General features: G+C 42.8%; 1 protein-coding gene across 2 annotated transcripts in view; it reads left to right on the plus strand.

The window, feature by feature from the left end:
• PRKAR2B (protein kinase cAMP-dependent type II regulatory subunit beta) overlaps positions 1 to 21,425 on the plus strand; it is a 288,149-nt gene that overhangs the window by 172,552 nt on the left and 94,172 nt on the right. For both annotated transcript variants that reach the window (XM_082254393.1, XM_082254394.1), the window contains exons 3-4: positions 13,380 to 13,432; positions 17,153 to 17,236. In XM_082254393.1, the coding sequence (XP_082110519.1) occupies positions 13,380 to 13,432; positions 17,153 to 17,236 (137 nt within the window). The remainder of the gene's footprint in view (positions 1 to 13,379; positions 13,433 to 17,152; positions 17,237 to 21,425) is intronic.

Genomic DNA, 21,425 nt, shown 5'->3' on the forward strand with positions numbered 1-21,425 from the left:
CTCAGATTTAGACAAATTAAGGGTAGTGTTCGGCAACCTCAACATGCCCATAGTGGAGCATAAAGTGGAAGGCCCCACGCAGTCCATCACCTTCCTAGGAATCAACCTTGACACCTGCTCTATACAGGCCAGCCTACCCCCTGACAAGCTGTCCTGGATTAGGGCAGTCATTCACGCCTTCACCACCTCACAAAGTTGCACCAAGAGGCAGCTAAAGTCCCTGTTAGGCATGCTGAACTTTGCTATGAGGATTGTCCCTCAGGGGCGTTCCTTCATTTCTTGCCTCCTGTTCTTCCTTTCCCATGCACAGGACCCCGATCAAACCATCAGGCTAGACCAGGCAGATCTAGCAATGTGGGACAACCTCCTTGAGAACTGGAACGGCGTATCCATATTCTTCCCACCTCATATAGTAACAGATGCAGCAGCCTCCACAGGCTTCGCTGCCATTTTTGGCACCCATTGGTTTGCAGGTCCATGGCTGCAGGAAATTCTCCTGGTCCCCGGGTTCAGCCAGATGTCCTCATTGTACAAGCTTTACCCTATCGTAGCGGCAGCTCAGGTCTGGGGACACATCTGGGTGGGGTAGACCATTGTCTTCTCCACTGACAACTTAGGCACCACTGAGATTGTTAGCAAAGGCAGGTCCAAGTCCCTTGCCATCATGTCCCTCCTACGCAGGCTGGTGCAGATATCCCTTCACTACAATTTCAATGTGCTCTGTACTTACATACCTGGCAAGTGCAATCTCGCAGCAGATGCACTGTCCGATTAAAAATTTCCTTTGTATTCCTTAAAGAGACCCGGAGCAGACCCAACCTCATTTTCTATCCCACCTTGGTTGCTGCTAATGATGGGCTAAAAGACCACCTTCACAACGCTACACTGCTCATAAACTGGTCACTGTCGCCCAACACACTGAAGGCCTACCGTACTGCCTGGAACGCCTATGGCAAATTCCTAGCCACTTGCCCCCAAACGGGCACAGGTCACATCAAGCACATACTGGGCTTCGTGCCTTACTGCCACACTCATCTGAGCCTGTCCCACAACACTGTCAGACTGTACCTAGCTGGCATCCAGCATTTCCTCTCCCTACAAGCCCCTGCGAAACCCTCGTTGTTCGTGACCCATGCAGTCAAAGAATTGCGTGGCATCCAGAAACATCAGCCCATAAACAGTAGCAAACACTTGTCATTTCATGTTCCACATTCCTGGACATGTCAGCCATCCTGTCACGGTCCCCTTTTGGGTTGCTCCCCAGCCTGGTAATCCAAGCAGCTATCTACCTGGCCTTCTACAGCTTCCTACGGTCTGGTGAGTTCACTTACAGTGGCCCCGGTTGCCAGATGCTACGCAGGTGCCATCTGGCCCGCCTTCAAGACCATTTTGTCCTAAATCTGGCAGTGTTCAAAACCCATCAGTCTGGCATCGGGGTGGACATCAATATCTTCCACACCCACATTGATTGGTGTCCAGTAGCGATTCTGGACCAGTTGTTATCACACCTGCCGAGCCAGTCTAGCTCCAGCCCATTGTTGCCTTTTCCTTCCAGCCCACTAACAGCTAGTCAGTTCATCAGACATGTTCGCATCCTCCTGGCTAATCTAGGCCTCAACCCTTACCAGTTTTCTGGGCACTCCTTCCGGATCAGAGCTGCCTTTGCCGCCTCCTGGCACAGGGAGCTGGGTCATGTCATCAGAAGATTAGGCTGATGGAAATCTTCCAGTTTTATCCAGTACATTCCGAATCCCCAGGTTGAGATTTCGCAAGCCTTCACCAAGCTTGCAAAATAAATGTCATGTATACCAATACAACAGCTTTCCATATCCTGGTATTTTTGCCCCCTTTTTGGAGTACCGACCAGCTGACCAGGGCACAACTCAGGTCTATGTTACAGTTGTGCTCATAAGTTCACATACCCTGGTAGAATTTATGAATTTCTTGGCCATTTTTGTGAGAATATGAATGATAACACAAAAACTTTTCTTTCACTCATGTTTAGTGTTTGGCTGAAGCCATTTATTATCAATCAACTGTGTTTACTCTTTTTAAATCATAATGGCAACAGAAACTACCCAAATGGCCCTGACCAAAAGTTTACATACCCTGTAATTTTGGCCTGATAACATGCACACAAGTTGACACAAAGGGGTTTAAATGGCTAATAAAGGTAACCATACTCACCTGTGATCTGTTTGCTTGTAATTAATGAGTGTGTATAAAAGGTCAATGAGGTTCTGGACTCCTGACAGACCTTTGCATCTTTCATCCAGTGCTGCACTGACATTTCTGGATTCTGAGTCATGGGGAAAGCAAAAGAATTGTCAAAGGATCTGCAGTAAAAGGTAGCTGAACTGTATAAAGCAGGAAAGGGATATAAAAAGATATCCAAATAATTGAGAATGCCAATCAGCAGTGTTAAAGCTCTAATCAAGAAGTGGAAAATGAGAGGTTCTGTTGAAACCAAACCACGGTCTGGTAGACCAACTAAAATTTTAGCCACAACTGCCAGGAATATTGTTTGGGATGCAAAGAAAAACCCACAAATAACTTCAGGTGAAATACAGGACTCTCTGAAAACATGTGGTGTGGATGTTTCAAGATGCTTTATTAAGAGGCACTTGAAGAAAGATGGGCTGCATGGTCAAGTCGCCAGAAGAAAGCCATTACTACGCAAATGCCACAAAGTATCCCGCTTACAATACGCCAAACAGCACAGAGACAAGCCTCAAACCCTCTGGTAGAAAGTCATTTGGAGTGATGAGACCAAAATTGAGCTTTTTGGCCACAACCATAAACGCTACATTTGGAGAGGAGTCAATAAGGCCTATAATGAAAGGTACACCATTCCTACCGTCAAACAGAGGTGGATCGCTGATGCTTTGGGGATGTGTGAGCTAGAGAGGTACAGGAAATTTAATCAGAATTGATGGCAAGATGGATATAGTATGTTACCAAAAAATACTAGAGGAAAATTTGCATTCATCAGCCCGGAAGCTGCGCATGGGACGTACTTGGACTTTCCAACATGATAATGATCCTAAACACAAGGCCAAGTCAACCTGTCATTGGCTACAGCAGCTTTACCATCTGAGAAGAGCCTCATCCACAAATACCACAAAAGACTTCAAGCTGTGATTGATGTTAAAGGGGGCAATACGCGGTATTAGGAAACTGGGGTATGTAAACTTTTGATCAGGGTCATTTGGGCAGTTTCTGTTGTCCTTATGATTTAAAAAGAGTAAACACAGCTGATTGATAAATGGCTTCAGCCAAACACTGACCATGAGTGAAAGAAAGAAAAGTTTTTGTGTTCTCATTCATGTTCTCTGAAAAATGACCAAGAAATCATAAATTCTGCCAGGGTATGTAAACTTATGAGCACAACTGTATCTGTATGGCATCTTTATGTGTTTTCACATCTATCTCGGTTGGAGGGCTCTGTCCATAAATATATACAGTATCTCACAAAAGTGAGTACACCTCTCACATTGTATTTGTAATTTGTATATATTTTATTCTATCTTTACATGTGACAACACTGAATAAATTACACTACACTTGCTACAATGTAAAAGTAGTGAGTGTACACCTTGTATAACAGTGTAAATTTGCTGTCCCCTAAAAATAACTCAACACACAGCCAATAATGTCTAAACCGCTGGCAAAAAAGTGAGTACACCCCCTAAGTGAAAATGTCTAAACTGGGACCAAAGTGTTAATATTTTTTGTGGCCACAATTATTTTCCAGCACTGCCTTAATCCTCTTGGGCATGGAGTTCACCAGAGCATCACAGGTTGCCACTAGAGTCCTCTTCCACCCCTTCATGACGACATCACGGAGCTGGTGGATGTTAGAGACCTTGCGCTCCTCCACCTTCCGTTTGAGGATGCCTCACATATGCTCAATAGGGTTTAGGGCTGGAGACATGCTTAGCCGGTCCATCACCTTTACCCTCAGCTTTTTTTAGCAAGGCAGTGGTCGTGTTGGAGGTGTGTTTGGGTCATTATCATGTTGGAATACTGCCTTGCGGCCCAGTCTCTGAAGCGAGGGGATCATTCTCTGCTTTAATATGTCACAGTACATGTTGGCATTCATGGTTCCCTCAATGAACTGTAGCTCCCCAGTGCAGGCAGCACTCATGCAGCCCCAGACTATGACACTCCTATCACCATGCTTGACTGTAGCCAAGACATACTTGTCTCTGTACTTCTCACCTGGTTGCCGCCACACACGCTTGACACCATCTGAACCAAATAGGTTTACCTTAGTCTCATCAGACCACAGGACATGGTTCCAGTAATCCATGTCCTTGGTCTGCTTGTCTTCAGCAAACTGTTTGCGGGCTTTCTTGTGCATCATCTTTACCATGCAGACCAATTTGATGCAGTGTGCGGCGTATGTTCTAAGTTTTAACAGGCTGACCCCCCACCCCTTCAACCTCTGCAGCAATGCTGGCAGCACTCATGCACTCAAGACAACATTTAATTAGGATGTTGAGCATGTGCATTCAACTTCTTTGGTTGACCATGGCGAGGCCTGTTCTGAGCGGAACCTGTCCTGTATGGTCTTGGCCACTGTGCTGCAGCTTAGTTTCACGGTCTTGTCAATCTTCTTATAGCCTAGGCCATCTTTATGTAGAGCAATAATTGTTTTTTTCAGATCCTCAGAGAGTTCTTTGCCATGAGGTGCTATGTTGAACTTCCAGTGACCAGTATGAGAGAGTGAGAGTCATAACACCAAATTTAACACACCTGCTCCCCATTCACACCTGAGATCTTGTAACACTAACGAGTCACATGACATCGGGGAGGGAAAATGGCTGCTTGGGCCCAATTTGGAAATTTTCACTTAGAGGTGTACTCACTTTTGTTGCCAGTGGTTTAGGCATTAATGGCTGTGTGTTGAGTTATTTTGAGGGGACAGCAAATTTACACTGTTATATATTTTTGCTTAATTTGCACATTTACATTTACTGACCTAATATAGGAATGGTTTGCACTTTAAATGCTGCTATACATTTTCATCTAGCAATTTTTTTAGCACATATTTATCCATTTATTTGATTTTATCCAGCAAGCGCTGTTTTTTATATATTGTGTTAAATTTGGTGTTATCGCTCTCCCTTACTCATAGTGGTCACTGGAAGTTCAACATGGCACCTCATGGCAAAGAACTCTCTGAGGATCTGAAAAAAATAATTGTTGCTCTACATAAAGATGGCCTAGGCTATAAGAAGTTTGCCAAGACCTTGAAACTGAGCTGCAGCACAGTGGCCAAGACCATACAGTGGTTTAACAGGACAGGTTCCACTCAGCACAAGCCTCACCATGGTCGACCAAAGAAGTTGAGGGCACATGCTCAGCGTCATATCCAGAGGTTGTCTTTGGGAAATAGATGTATGAGTGCTGCCAGCATTGCTGCAGAGGTTTAACCACTTACCGCAAAGTGACGTATATTTACGTCGGTAAACTTTGCGGTGTTATACCGGGAGGATGCCTCTAGCTAGAAGCACCATCCCGGTATCGTGGTTTAGAGCCGGCGGTCGGCTTTCCGTCGGTAACAACCGATGCGCCGCCTTCCGTGACTTTGCCCGGGTCTCCTATCCCACCGGGAGACCCGAGCACCCAGCCAGCGCGTCCGCCGGCTGGATGGAGTCCCGATCTAAGCCGGAAGAGGCTTCGATCGGGTCTCCGATGACATAACCCGGAGGCGGCGTCCATGATGTCACTTCCGGGTTACTCTGCTGCAAAAGGCGGCAGATTTAAAAAAAACGGCTGTATGCAAAAATGCCGTTTTCGGTGTTTTGCATACATGAAAGTGTAGTGGAGGGGTCTAGGGTCTTTTAGACCCTCGATCCCTCCATAAAGAGTACCTGTCACTGCATATTGGTGTCACAAGGGATGTTTACATTGCTTGTGACAGCAATAAAAGTGATCAGATATATATTTTTTTAAAAACCTGTAATAAAGTAAAAAAAAATAAAATAAAATAAATAGGAAAAAAAAAAAAAATTTTAGCCGCCCCGTCACCGTTAGCTCACGCACGAAAGAAAACATATACGGAAGTCTAGCCGCGAATGAAATCACTGTTCAAACTACACATGTGAGGTATCGCCATGATTGCCAGAGCGTGAGCAATAATTTAAAAAAAAAGAGCTACACTCTAACTCTAAACTGGTAAACGTTAAAATTTTTTAAAACGTCGCCTATTGAGATTTTTATTGACTGTAGTTTGTCGCCATTCCACGGGTGTGCGCGATTTTAAAATAGGGCTGGGGCTTAAGTGGTTAAGGGGTGGAGGGTCAGCCTGTCAGTGCCCAGACCATACGCTGCACACTGCATCAAATTGGTCGGCATGGCTGTCGTCCCAGAAGGAAGCCTCTTCTAAAGATGATGCACAAGAAAGCCCGCAAACAGTTTGCTGAAGACAAGCAGACTAAGGACATGGAATACTGGTCTGGGGCTGCATGAATGCTTCTGGCATTGGGGAGCTACAGTTCATTGAGGGAACCATAAATGCCAACATGAACTATGACTTACTGAAGCAGAGCATGATCCCCTCCCTTCGGAGACTGGGTGGCAGGGCAGTATTCCAACATAACAACCCCAAACACACCTCCAAGATGACCACTGCTTTGCTAAAGAAGCTGGGGGTAAAGGTGATGGACAGGCCAAGCATGTCTCCAGACCTAAACTCTGTTGAGCATCTGTAGGGCATCCTCAAACAGAAGGTCTCGAACATCCACCAGCTCCGTGATGTCATCATGGAGGAGTGGAAGAGGACTCCAGTGGCAACCTGTGAAGCTCTGGTGAACTCCATGCCCAAAAGGGATTAAGGCAGTGCTGGAAAATAATGGTGGCCACACAAAATATTGGACTTTGGGCCCAATTTGGACATTTCCACTTAGGGGTGTACTCACTTTTGTTGCCAGCAGTTTAGACATTAATGGCTGTGTTTTGTTATTTTGAGGGGACAACAAATTTACACTGTTATACAAGCTGTACACTCAGTACTTTACATTGTAGCAAAGTGTCATTTCTTCAGTGTTGTCACATGAAAAGATATAATAAAATATTTACAAAAATGTGAGGGGTGTACTCACTTTTGTGAGATAATTTACATGGAGCCAATTTTTTTTCCGTCATTGAGATTCAAAGTCTTATTTGTATCCTGTTTCCATTTAACTATATAGGGAGCTTTTGTGGAGTTGATATTTAACAGATTATATATCTGTGGCCAGTGCTCTTGTCCGGTTTGTAACCAAGGTAGAGTTCGAATGCACATCAATTATGTTCAATTACAAGAAGATCGTCAGTAATTCAGGACTTCAATTATTTATATTAATCTGAAAGCTACTGTACCTTTTCTTACTCCTTATATATTTTATATTCACAATGTAATATTGCAAGCATGGTTAGCTAACCTATTTCTATCCAGAGGAAGTACTGTATTTGTTTGATATTTGTTATTTTTAAAAAGAGCAAACTGATAAGTGTAAGTTCCTGATTACAGAACTAGTGGGGAGTTCCATGAAAACGTGTAGGGTTTTTTTTCCAACGTAAAAAGTCCTTGTGTAATATATTGTTCTTTCTTTTATTGCACAGTATGATATACCACAACTTATGTCCAAGTTCAAGAGCTTCTTTCTCATGCATAAAATAAATATTTTCCAACCTGCTTTATTTGGGGTTTTCTCCCAACTGTAACAACTGATTGTTGCAATTGTTCACAATGTGTTTGTTGTACAGTGAAGTTGGAATTGTTTAGAACTTTTTTCCTTTTGTACAATGCTGAGGTTACCAATACACATATGTAATTGAGACACTATTTTGGCATATTCTTGAAAATGTCCGGGCCTTAAATTATTGCATCAAAGATGCAGAATGGTATATGTTCTAATTTTTTGTTGGTAATCTGCAGACACTGCTGGTTGAGGATCATATGGGGGAATAGTATGGGACAGGAAGGAAAACCAATTTGTTCTTCGTTATTTTTTTTCCTGGTAAACTGGAGAGGAGGTGTCTGCAGAATCATTCTCACTCTATTTACTTTATATTAAGTGCCATACAATATGTTTAGGGATTTTTTTTGTCTCAATGGTGGATTTACATCCAACTGCTCTGTTTTGTATTGATACAGCAAAGACAAACCAGTTACCCCCGATTATAAGTGATAGGGTGTTCAGTCAATACAAACTACAGTAAAATGGGGTGAAAGTTGGGTGAAGAAACATCCATTCTGTCATGGGAAAATATTTATGCATAGTGCTTGAAATTATTGTAACATTTGCATTTTGGATAATGCATCTAAGACGAGTATGTCTGTGGATGAAAACTACTGGTTTATAGGATGGATTTCTCTCTTAAACTGACAACCATTGTACATTTAAAGGTGGTTGCTACAGAACTGGCTACTTAACAGCTGATATTCTCTTGTGCAGTTTGATAGAATTAAAAATTGCACAGCCAGAGGTTAATTGTTGAATAGCCTGCTGACAGGAGAAAAGATCATGTATTATTCAGCTATTTGACTCACCCCCGTGCTGTGACTGTGCCTCTGCTTTGTGTTTTAGACTGTGCAGATTCTTTTTGTGTAAACGGAAATCCAATAATATATTATGCTGCAATGTCCATCGTGTCACTGCATATACTATTGGAACTACATTTATATTGAATGCCTTATAATCTTGTAGATAACAAATATCTTATGTACAGCCATCTGAAAAAGAATTGGGTGCAACCGTAGAGAGAGAAAGTTACCTGATGTACTATATTGTTGATAGCTGTATCGGGAAACATAATATTATTATAACTATAGAAACATGCTAGCCAGAAACCATTATTCATTCATCCTAAATCTATTTAAACTGTACAAATCTGTCATCTGACCAGGATAACCGTTTTCAATTAATTAAAAGAATACAAAATAAATAGCATCAAGAAATACTTACATTTTTATAGATGTGATCTATAACTTAATGTTATTTATAACAACCATGCTTGAGGTTATAAGAAACAGTGGGTGAGAGGACAGAGGGGCTGATTTGACGGAAAAAAAGAAAATAAGAACAAAATTTGAGTTGTTGCAAATAGAAACTAAGCAGGTTTCACCATTAATTTTATGGATATATTAAACTAGAATAGTGTTTGACTGCTATGGGAAACGACTTCACTTTGATCTCTTTTTGTTTTGAAAAGTTTTAGGCTGGGTTTACTCTTATGCGAATTGGATGAGGGTTTTCCCGCATCCTATTGGCATGACATGAGAGTGTGACCGGCCTTAGAGAACTAGTTACTCTGGTGTTTAATTTGCTATTTTTGTGGAAAAATATATGTTTTTATTTGAATAAAAAAAGCTATTAACAGTAATTTAACATAAAAAGAGAAAATATCTCCTTAACCTACATAGCTAAACTTAATCCAACAGGTTAATGATTAACTTTTTGTGAGGGATACAGGAGAAAAGTTGATACACGCTAATAATCGCCATTAATCTCTAAGAGGTGGTATGACTTTGACTGAACCCCTAAAGTACTTGACCTTTCCCTACTCGGCTCAGGGATCGTCAAAGGATGTAAGATACATTTTTTTTTTAAAAACGCTTTGGATTTACATTTTGGCAGCTTATTAGCTGCCCATTGCAAGAGAGGAACTTTAGGGCAAATTACACTTTTCTTAAAAAAGAACTGTCATAAAGCAAAAAACTGTATAAAAGGACCATGAGAGGTGCAGCTATTTTCCAAATCATGTCCTGCATGTAAGTGGCTGTGTAAACCCGTTCATTTTATCACTGATCTGGAACAAGTATGTGGTGCATAAGTCATGGAATGGCAACTTCCATAATAGTCAGGGCTGTAGATAAATTTGTGTTCTGGGGGGGGGGGGGGGTGTTCAGCAGTAGGTACTAAGTAAAAGTATTTTTAAATAAAACAAATTGTGCCAAATTAAAAAAAAGCTGGAAAAAGGAAAAACTATGTGTTGCTCATAGAAAGCAATCACATTCTTAATTCTATTTTATCAGATCCTCTTGAAAAGTGAGCCTGATTTCAGTTTTGCCTTCTTCCAGTTCTTATGAACATTGACCAGTTTGGTTGGCTATTGTCCAGTCTAAAGCTGGGTACTGGCTGAAGGAAAAAAACTGACAGATCGCTATACTAAAACTCGCTGTGTTAGTACAGCGATCTCCCCAGCTGTGCTATTGGTTTCCCCCTCTCACCAGAACACAGTGGACAGTGCTTTCAGCCATTGGACTGCCCACAGGGTGGTGCACTGTAATAGCCAATCCTACTGGGCAGGTGCAAAGGGCACCATCTTGTGGAAGGAAGCACTCAATGAGTTTTTTGTTACCCTGCATACCAGACAAGAGAAGCGGCACTGTGCATTGTTCATACATACAGAACATACCTGAAATGACAGGGAGGAAGTGACTTGCAAAAGAGTGGGTGTGGCAAAACATTTAAGTGGGAGGGTCTGAGGGACATGGTTAAACAAAACCTGGGCTTCCTTGCACCTATAAAATACATTGAGGCTGGGGCCTCCATAATTGCTTTTGTGTTAGCCTGTTAGGCCCTGACTTTTCACATGTAGCAATTTGGGAGCTTTACTGGGCAGATGCAAAGGACACCATCTTGTGGAAGGAAGCAGCAAAGCACACATTGATTTTTTGTTAAACAGGCATACAGGACAAGAGAAGTGGTACTTTGCCTACACCGCAGAGTCCATACATACAGAACAAGAGAAGATACTTAGAATGCGATGCACCCGGGAAACACAACAGTATCACAACAGCAATGGAAGACTCAACCCAGCCTTAGTCGATGTCATTAAGGCCCTGTTCACATTTAGTGTTTTGGGATCACGGGCTGGCAGTATCCCTGTGATTCTGCCTGCAATTCCAAATCACACTGCAATGCTGGCAAAACGCAGCACGTGTGTTTGTGTTCCATCCATTTTTAGTGGCACCAAAACATGGTGTGGTTTTGTATCCTTGTGTGATAAATCGCTCAACAATCACAGCAAAACCACACCACATTTTGGTGTCACTAAAAATGAATAGAACACAAACACACGTGCTGAATTTTGCCAGCATTGGCGTGCGATTTGGTTAGTAATCTGGGTGTGGCGGCAGGCGGAATTACAGGGATATTCTGCCCACAATCCCAAATTGCTACATGTGAACAGTCAGGGCCTAACAGGCTAACACAACAGCAATTATAGAAGACACCTCAATCTACAAACTTTGCCAGCAGTTCCCACAATCTCAGATATCTAGTTATAGTATGAATCAATGACAGGCAGAAATTCTGCACTGCAGTTTTAGCCTGAGGAGCACACAAGGGAAAGAGGCACACACACAAACATATATATATATATACAGTATATATATATATATATATATATATATATATATATATAATCCAAAATTTGAAATTGCGCTTGGAAAAGATCATTATTAAAACCACAACTAATTGGTGATATAAGCAGTTACTCTGCTCTGCTGTGAGATAATTAACACAGAATACATTCAAATATGTAACAAAACAGCTGCCCAAAAATAAAGTGATTATAAAAATAATGTGATAATAATAATAAAAATGTATGTGATGCATACTAGCACATTATGCCATTAACTTTCAGGGAGAAGTTTTTTTGCGGTTTACTACCACTTTAAGCTAAGACCAGTAGGCCCAGCATCGCATGGAAAGGGTCAACAACTTCCTCAGCAGGACTACAATGTAGCAGGCTAGCAGCATACATTTAAATAGGGATTAATAACCTTCAGGGCAGCATTCAAATGTAGTAGCACAGCACTCCATAAAGCTAAGGGTAAATTTCAGAATGTTCCCACTGTGATGTGAATGTGCAGATAGTACACACACGGGGAGAGAGAGCCTGTTCATTTGTAGGTCTCCTTCCTTATTTTCAGAGCCAATCTTTGTCATAAAATAGATAACACAAGAGCAAAAAAAAAAAAAAATCCATCCTGCCCACTGTGCTTATATTCAGGATTGGCTTTTGTAAGAGATCATCAACATTACACCTATTTTACGCTCTAATGTTGAGACTGAGGTGTGCATTGCAAGCATGAAATAAGAGGAGGATAAGAAGAGATATTATGAAAGAGTTTATAAAAGAACAGAAAAAAACTGAACTCCAACTGTTCTAGCAGCCCTGAACTTGATCCATGGTTAAAGTTCATATCTAGAACGCAGCACACAGAGAGAGACACACCTGGTGGTTTTTAGTGACCTGTCCTCCTGGAGTTAAGGTTAAGGTCCAGACTCCAGCACAGCACAGCAGCACTTTATAGAAAATTGAGATGATCCTTCCACATGGTACTGGCAAGCAGGCAGGCAGGCTCAGCTGAGCTTACAGCACTCAGACTCAGGCTCAGGCAGCTCCTTTCCCAAGCGATAGCCAAAGGCAGGAAGTGGCAGCTCAAAGAGAGGGGGAGCCGATCTTTTGTGTCAGTGGGCAGGATAGGTGCTACCCGCTCTGCTCTCAGTGCTGCTGTCCTCCTAGAAGCTTCTATAACTGGCTGGACAAGTCAGGACATGTCTCTGGAGTCTCATTTTGGATCAGAGAGGAGCTGTGGAGGCGGAGCAGACAGACGAGAGCACTGTCAGCCAGAGCCTCCCTCATCTGAAGCCAAGCCTACAGCCCGGGCAGCGCTCCAGGTGGTCAAGTGGAGTAACAGCAGGCAGCAGCATTAAAACAACAGTGCATTAGTGCCTGGTGCGGAGCAAAAAAACAATTTTTTTTTACTAATGTATATTGTACACTGATGCTCTGGGGGGGGGGGGTTAAACCCCCCTAACACCCCCCCCCCCCCTTATCTACAGTCCTGATAATAGTCTACTCATGCAAGTGTTTTGTTTTGTGACACAGACCCAAAAATAAAAAATGTTATGTAATATGGACTATTGAGTTTACACTGCATTCTTATAGGCCCTGTTCATACTAGTGCAATTTCAACTGCGAGTTGCACAGAAGGACATCACAAGTTACACTACATAATTGCATTGAAAGTCGGATCAAAATCATAATGCAATGAACCTAGCCCTACTACTAAGTAGTAGCGTAGCCTGAAGTACCATACTGTATATGCTGTTCTGTTTCAGGTGTATTATTTATGTTAGTAGGCTTCATATGAAGGCCTTATTGTCCTAAACACACCCTGTGTAAACTGTCTGATATAAAATGTGAGCACCAAAGATTTTCGAAAGAAGAAAGGTGTTCTACATAAATGTGTACATTTCTCAGGGGCATTGTCTGTAATAACTTGCACTTGGTAGTCCAGTGAATTTATCATTTTAGGAAGGATATTTGTGCCATAACTTGTAATGCCTTTAACTCTGTTGTCTGTTTTGCAGTATGTGCTGAAGCATTTAATCCAGATGAAGAAGACGATGAATCAGAAAAAAGGGTATGTAATATTAAAGTACTACGTGAATGCAATTACATGTTGGTTTATGTTATTTTGTTTTACAAATGATAAAATATCTGAGACACAATGTATTGGAATGCATTTTTGCAAATATTCATATGTAATTTATCTGGTTAGATGAATGCTAGCATAGGTACTTGAAAGTACAAAGTGTCCCTGCAGATTAGGGTAAAAGTATTGGAGAAAAGTATACCCATTTGTATCAGCTGATCCCCTGCACCGTTTGGAGGCTGTACCCGGACCTAGCTGAATTTAAGGATTAACCACTTCAATACTTAGTACCTTTACCCCCTTCCTGCCCAGGCAAATTTTCAGCGTTTAGTGCTGTAGCAGTTTGAATTACAATTGTGCGGTTATGCAACACTGTACCCATAAGACATTTTTATCATTTTTTTTTTCACACAAATAGAGATTTCTTTTAGTGGCATGTAATTTCCACAGAGTTTTTTTTTTTTTTGCTAACTAAACTAAAAAAAGACCAAACATTTTGAAAGAAAACACATTTTCTTTGTTTCTGTTATAAAAATTTGAAAATAAATAATCTTTCTTCATGAATTCTTTCTACGCTAAATTTCTTTGGTGAAAAAAACCCAAATCCCTGTATAATATTTAGTCTTTAGAAAAGTTATAGAGTCCACAAACTATGGTATATATCTGAAAAGCGATTAATCTTGATGCACTGATGGCCTATAATAAACATAGATCTATACTCAGACTAAAAAAAAATAAAAACAAAGAACAAAAACATATATGAATAAAAGAAAAAGGGGCAGAATCAATGGACCACTTGGTCTTTTTTTCCACTGTTCTATGTCAAGGTTTACCTCGATTTGTCCTTGCTGCCATCTAATAGTGACTCAGTCACATCTGGCCATATACAGTATCTTACGAAAGTGAGTACATCCCTCACATTTTTGTAAATATTTTATTATATCTTTTAATGTGACAACACTGACGAAATGGCACTTTGTTACAATGTAAAGTAGTGAGTGTACAGCTTGTATAACAGTGTAAATTTGCTGTCCCCTCAAAATAACTCCACACACAGCCATTAATGTCTAAACCGCTGGCAACAAAAATGAGTACACCTCTAAGTGGAAATGTCCAAATTGGGCCCAATTAGCCATTTTCCCTCCCTGGTGTCATGTGACTCGTTAGTGTTACAAGATCTCAGGTGTGAATGGGGAGAAGGTGTGTTAAATTTGGTGTCATCGCTCTCACTCTCTCATACTGGTCACTGCAAGTTCAACATGGCACCTCATGGCAAAGAACTGTCTGAGGATCTGAAAAAAAGAAATTGTTGCTCTACATAAAAATGGCCTAGGCTATAAGAAGATTGCCAAGACCCTGAAACTAAGATGCAGCACAGTGGCCAAGACCATACAACGATTTAAGAATTTAAGAGCAGGTTCCACTCAGAACAGGCCCATCATGGTCGACCGAATGAGTTGAGTGCATGTGCTTAGCGTCATATCTAGATGTTCTCTTTGGGAAATAGACATACAAGTGCTGCCAGCATTGCTGCAGAGGTTGAAGGGTTGGGGGGGGGGGGGTCAGCCTGTCAGTGCTTAGACCATAGGCCGCACACTGCATCAAATTGGTCTGCATGGCTGTCGTCCCAGAAGGAAGCCTCTTCTAAAGATAAAACACAAGAAAGCCTGCAAACAGTTTGCTGGAGACAAGCAGACTAAGGACAAGGATTACTGGAACCATGTCCTGTGGTCTGATGAGACCAAGATAAACTTATTTGGTTCAGATGGTGTCAAGCGTGTGTGGCGGCAACCAGATAAGGAGGAGAGGGGAGAAGTACAAAGACAAGTGTGTCTTGCCTACAGTCAAGCATGGTGGTGGGAGTGTCATGGTCTGGGGCATTTCATTGAGGGAACCATGAATGCTAACATGTACTGTGACATACTGAAGCAGAGCATGATCCCCTCTCCTCAGAGACTGGGCCACAGGGCAGTATTCCAACATGATAACGACCCCAAACACACCTTCAAGATGACCACTGCCTTGCTAAAGAAGCTGAGGGTAAAGGTGATGGACAGGCCAAGCATATCTCCAGACCTAAACCCTATTGAGCATCTGTGGGGCATCCTCAAACGGAAGGTGAAGGGGTGCAAGGTCTCTAACATCCACCAGTTCCGTGATGTCATAATAGAGGAGTGGAAGAGGACTCCAGTGGCTACCTGTGAAGCTCTGGTGAACATCATGCCCAAGAGGGTTAAGACAGTGCTGAAAAATAATGGTGGCCACACAAAATATTGACACTTTGGGCCCAATTTGGACATTTTTACTTAGAGGTATACTCACTTTTCTTGCCAGCGGTTTAGACATTAATGGCTGTGTGTTGAGTTATTTTGAGGGGACATCAAATTTACACTGTTATGCGAGCTGTACACTCACTACTTTACATTGTGGCAAAGTGTCATTTCTTCAGTGTTGTCACATGAAAAGATAGAATAAAATATTTACAAAAATGTGAGGGGTCAGGTGTACTCACTTTTGTGAGATACTGTAATTATGCTATTTGACAAGTATCTATACCCCCTAAAAATGTAATATCCTGCAGCTTGCTGGTCCTTAAAATATGTAAAGGTTCATCTCTACCAACATGCTACACCCGTATTTAGGTAATCACCAGTCCCCTTCCCCCAGAGCCCCTACTCCAGTGACAGTGGGCAGGGGTTCTTTTCCCCACAGCCACTGTCACATTTAATATTGTCGCGGCTGTGCAGAGCTCCTCCTTCACAGCCGCATCATTCATTCACAGCTATCTGAATAAACTACTAATTGTAGTTCTCAATAGATAACGAGGACGTTGATCAGTGCCCTCATAGTCCATTGACACTTCCTGCAGCTCAGTAACTGTCGAGAGATGAAGGCAGCATCTGCAGGAGCCTGACATTGCACCTATGATCCAGTGATAGTGGGTGCAGTGCTTTGCAGACTCCTGTGTAAAAAAAATAAAAATAAATGCTCATTTTTCACCTGTAAAATCATGTGCATTTATTATTTGCTTTTTGCCAAAGAAGAACTTAGCCTTTTGAATGAGGTGCCGGGATTCGTTTTCTGTTCTGAATTTTGTTTCTTTTGTTTTCACCTGGTAATCCTGTGAATAACACACTTCCTGTCCTTGGGTGATAATGCTTACTCAATACGCTGTATCTATGCCACTGTGGCTTTACTACAAATGTGTCTGCCTTTGTAAATATACATTACATGGGGGCTGATGGCATTAGTAGTTTACAGGAAAAAGAAAGATATATGATTGGTGTCTTTTTCGATTCAGCTCACAGGAAGTTAGAAGAACAGGTATTTTCTGTACGTGTTAAAAATGTTGTTAGCCTGAAATAAGAAAGCTAATGCAGCCACCATATCTAAGGACTGGCATGCTGCAATATATTACATTTTATATTTCATTACATTACATTATTGTTGAATTTATATATCCTTTATATAAACAGTGGTTTGTAAATATACTGTATATGTAAAAGAGTTTGTTGTAAAAAAAATCAGCGTGTCATTGTTTTAGAAAAAAATGTGTAAATCATTTTTAAAAAATTCAGCAAATGTGTACAAAATTAGAGATCTTTTTGAACTGGGTTGAAAGAGAAAGAGAACGATAGTTTTATCTCTAGTTCCTGATTTAATTTGCGATCTTATTATGACATATTTTTTCTTCTTAATTTGGATAAGATTATCAATCCAAAAACAGATGATCAGCGACAAAGACTGCAAGAAGCTTGCAAAGATATCCTTCTGTTCAAGAGTCTAGATCAAGTAAGTATTACATATCGTTTTTTAATCCCTTAGTGACTGAAGGTAAAACAACTGTTAACACCTGAACACAATTTTGCAACTTTAACATGTGTTAGTATAATTGTACATATCATCCCAACTGCTTTGTGTATCAAGGTGGATTATACCTTGTTTTTTTAAGGATAATGTGTGCTTTTTTTATGGTGATACATTTTAATGGATATCTCTATTATTTTTTTATTATTATTATAAAAAGGAAAACCGGAAAATAGTAACAAAAAAAAACACCTTTTTTTATTTAGCTGTATATTTCCAGGTATTATGATAACCAACCACCCAAAATAAATTCTCCTGCTCCTGACGATCGTAGCAATACCACATATGTGTATGTTAGCTGTTGTTTGTACCCATAGCAGGGCCCAGAAACAATCTTGCGCATTTTTCTTTTTTTTCCTACCTAAGTTTACACTGACACTAACACTGATACTAATTTAAAAAATTTTTTACCCAAAACATACTGACCTTTGACCCTGAGCTTGACCTTTGACCCTTACTTTAGCCCTAACACTAACCCTGGCATTGACCTAGATCAAGCCTTGATATAGCTATTTTTTTCTTTAATTTTTCTTTTTTTTCTATTTATTTTTTTTACACACTTGTTTATTTACATTTTTCCCTCCATTTTATTTACATCTTTCTCTCCATTCAGAAGACAAAGTAAACACATAGGCCGGCTGCACAGTGACTAATTACTGTGATTACCAATCAGATTCAGGAGTCCTGAGGCCCGATTGTTAGTACAGAACCCTGGGCTCTATACAGGGCCCAGTCTCTGGGCCACAGGCCCCAAGACAGGTACACAAGCCCCATGGATATAAGACCCATTCTGTGAGGCCGCATATCTGTGTACAGTCCATGGGAAGGGGTTAAAGATAAAAAGTAAAAGTATACAACACTATTAATTTAGAATAAACATAGACCCTTAATGGTATCCTTACTTTTTTGTAATTATAGGACTTGTGTGATTAAATAATCCTGACATCAATATCAAAGATAGAATAGCTATCACCAAGGCAGGTCACATCATTAAGATCTGGGGTGGTAATCCAGATCTTACAAAAGGCTAAGGCTTTTATGGGCTCCATGGAGTAAGTATTTCTTTATTGTTCATTTGGGGGCCACAGGATCAGCAGTAATTCAGAAACTGGGTTATACCGCTACCTAAGGGAGGAATGGGACACCAGAAAACAAACAAATTAATCCCTTCAACTCTTATCATGCTTCAGTTTGCTAGCATCCTGGGGGATGCAGGATTTTTGTGTTCAATTTGTTTTTGAAATTCATTAAGGAACACAGGTCTCACCCCTCTGTGTTTGTGATATACTCCTAATACTGCTTTTCGATAGAACTTAAAGTGATTGTATAGGTTCTTTTCTTTTTCTTTTTTTTTTTTAAACAAACGTTATACTTACCTGTTCTGTGCAAGGGTTTTGCACAGAGTAGCCCCGATCTTCCTCTTCTAGGGTGCCCGAGCGTCACTTCTGGCTCCTCCTCTTCATCGAGTTCCCCCACGGAGAGCCACTTTCCATGGGGGCACCCATACCGGCGCGCTCATCAGTCCCGAGGCTGCATCTATTGACACAGACAGCAGGACTCAGCCGCGCCCCCGCTCTCGTGTCACTGGATTTGATTGACAGCAGCGGGAGCTCCTGCTGCTATCAATCTATCCAATGAGGACCCGAGACAGCGGCCGGAGCTGCTGGACTCATTCTCGTCGCTGGAACGTTCGGGTTCAGGTAAGGATAACAGGGGTCTGGGGGGCTGCTGAAACCAAGAATTTTTTTCACCTTAATGCAAACAATGCTTTAAGGTGAAAAACCTTGAGACTTTACAGCTCCTTTAAGCAAGATGGGAGTGGGAGGGATATTACCTGACATGCTAACTTTTTTGTTTGTCAGTGGCCAATTCCTCCTGTAGGGGGCAGTATAACTCAGTTGTCTCTGCATTACTTCTGATCCAGTGTGCTGTAATAAACAGCTCCTGATCTTCATAACCATTGGGGTATGCTGCCCCCTACAGGAGTAGGACACTAGACAGAAAAAGAATCTGGCTATGCCTATGGGCTGTCCCAGGGGGTATACTTCCTCTCTCTGCAATAGGTACTCAGTTTTATTCTGCCTGGTCAGGAGTAAGGAGCTAGTTCCTTGCTTGGATCTCTGAACCTGACAATTTTTTTCTTTTTATATAGAAATTTTTTCTGCAGGTTTTTTCCTGGACTGGGCGACGGGCTGGATAATCTAGATCCAGTGGTCACCCCAGTCTTGCCAGCAAGCGCGCACAGACCTCAGCTCCGCACTAGGTTGGCCGTGACATAGCCCCACTGGACAGGGGCTGGCCTGCAAGTTAAATGCCTCGCAAGGTCCCATACGACTTGTTCTCACTCTGAGTCGCAGCGTTCCTCCTGGCCGACAGCCCCCCCCTAAGATGGCGAGGGGTTCTGTCTGCAGCGGTGCCTGCCTGGTTCCTGGTTCCTGGTATGGTGAGTAGCTGCCCCCCCTCTCCCCCTGGAGGGTTTTGGAGTGGACGTGGGCCCCTCCTTGGGACAGTCACACCCCCGGGTTCCCTTCCTTCCCGTCAGGCACCCGCTTTTCATCTGTCCTCCATACTACCCCCCCTCCTCTTATGCTGGGGCTGTGTGGGTGGTCTGGTCCACCTTCTGGGGTGGGGGCAGGGCACTATGCTGGCGATGAGGGCTGGGGATGTATGCCGCCGGCGACTAGACGATCGGCTGTGCGGGGGCGGGATATACCTGGTGAGGGCTCCTGCCAGGGCCCTACGTCCTGCCTGAGCCTGTCCTTGCGCCTAGGGGTCCCTTCTGGTGCAGAACGGGGCCACCATTTTGCTGTAGCCTGTGTGTTTCTATGCACGGTGGCCATGTTTGTGTAGTCAGGTGGCCATTTTGCGGTGGTTTGCCATTGAAAATAGCGGCGGCCATGACAGTGGAGCCCTGTGGGCGGCGATTTTGGCAGTGGGAGTCCCTCCTCATCCCCTGGTGCTGACTCCTGGATCTTTTTACTTCTGATCGCAGCACATGGGGTGCAGATTATCCTGGTGGCTGCAGGTGCCTGTTTCTGCTGGGTGGTGAGTCTGGTGGGGTTCTCTCCCTCTCAGCTGAGGATCACTGGTGCTTTGTGCCTGGAGACTGGGTGGTACTGCCAGCACAGTGGGGGTTGTCCCTTTGCAGTGTTTTACACTTTTTGTGGGGTCCCCCCGGTGACTCATGGAGTCTTTGGAGCACATCTCCCCACTTGATCCCCTCTCTGAGGCTTTGAGGCCCTCCGGGTCCCAACCATCAATCGATGCACTGACGGCGGTCCTGGAGTTCTTTGTGTCCCGGGTGAAGGTGGCTTTCGGGCGAGGGGCTAGTAAAAAGCACAACCCACCATCCCCTGTCTCATCAGATCCTGAATGTGGGTCTCCCTGCAGGATGTGCGACCACGCACCCGGAATCCTCAGATAATGAGGATGATTTCTCCACATCTGCAACCGCGCACGAAAAGGTGCTGGTGGAAGCACTGATTGTATCTGTCCGTGATACCTTGAAGATGGGGAGACTCAGCTGCAGCTGCGATGGAGGCGTAGGTTCCCTTTGGCACTCACAAGCTATCTAGAGTGGCAAAGGTGTTTCTTTTCCCCACCTATTTTGACAGAATTGTCGCTAAAGAGTGGGGACGACCAAAGCATCCCCTTGGGGTCCCTAAGCGGTTTACTAGGCGTTACCCCTATGAGGAGTCCCTTATTAAGAAGTGGACTCTCTGGTTTCCAGATTGGTGGACCCTCCAGTTTCCAGATTGAACAAGGCAACCATGATTCTGGTTGAAGAGTCCCCGGCCTTTAAGGATCCAGCTGACAGGAAGACGGGGGCTGTGGCCCGCAATATGTACACCCTGGCTGGTTTGGCACTGAGGCCGATATTCACCATTGCCCTGGTGTTGTACACTCAGACTGAGTGGGCTAAACTTTTACGCTGTGACCTGGAGGGAGAACAACCCCCCCTGCCTTTGCTGAGCTGGTGGACCAGCTGGTCCAGGGGCTGCAGTTTATTTGGGATGCCTCTTTGGATGTGGCTCCCCTAGTGGCTCGGCTCTCTGTTTTGGCAGTGGTCCTTCGGCGTGTCTTTTGGCTTAAATGTTGGTCTGCGGACCAGACT

Source organism: Pelophylax lessonae, assembly GCF_965119305.1.
Source record: "Pelophylax lessonae genome assembly, chromosome: 4".
Classification (NCBI taxonomy): domain Eukaryota; kingdom Metazoa; phylum Chordata; class Amphibia; order Anura; family Ranidae; genus Pelophylax; species Pelophylax lessonae.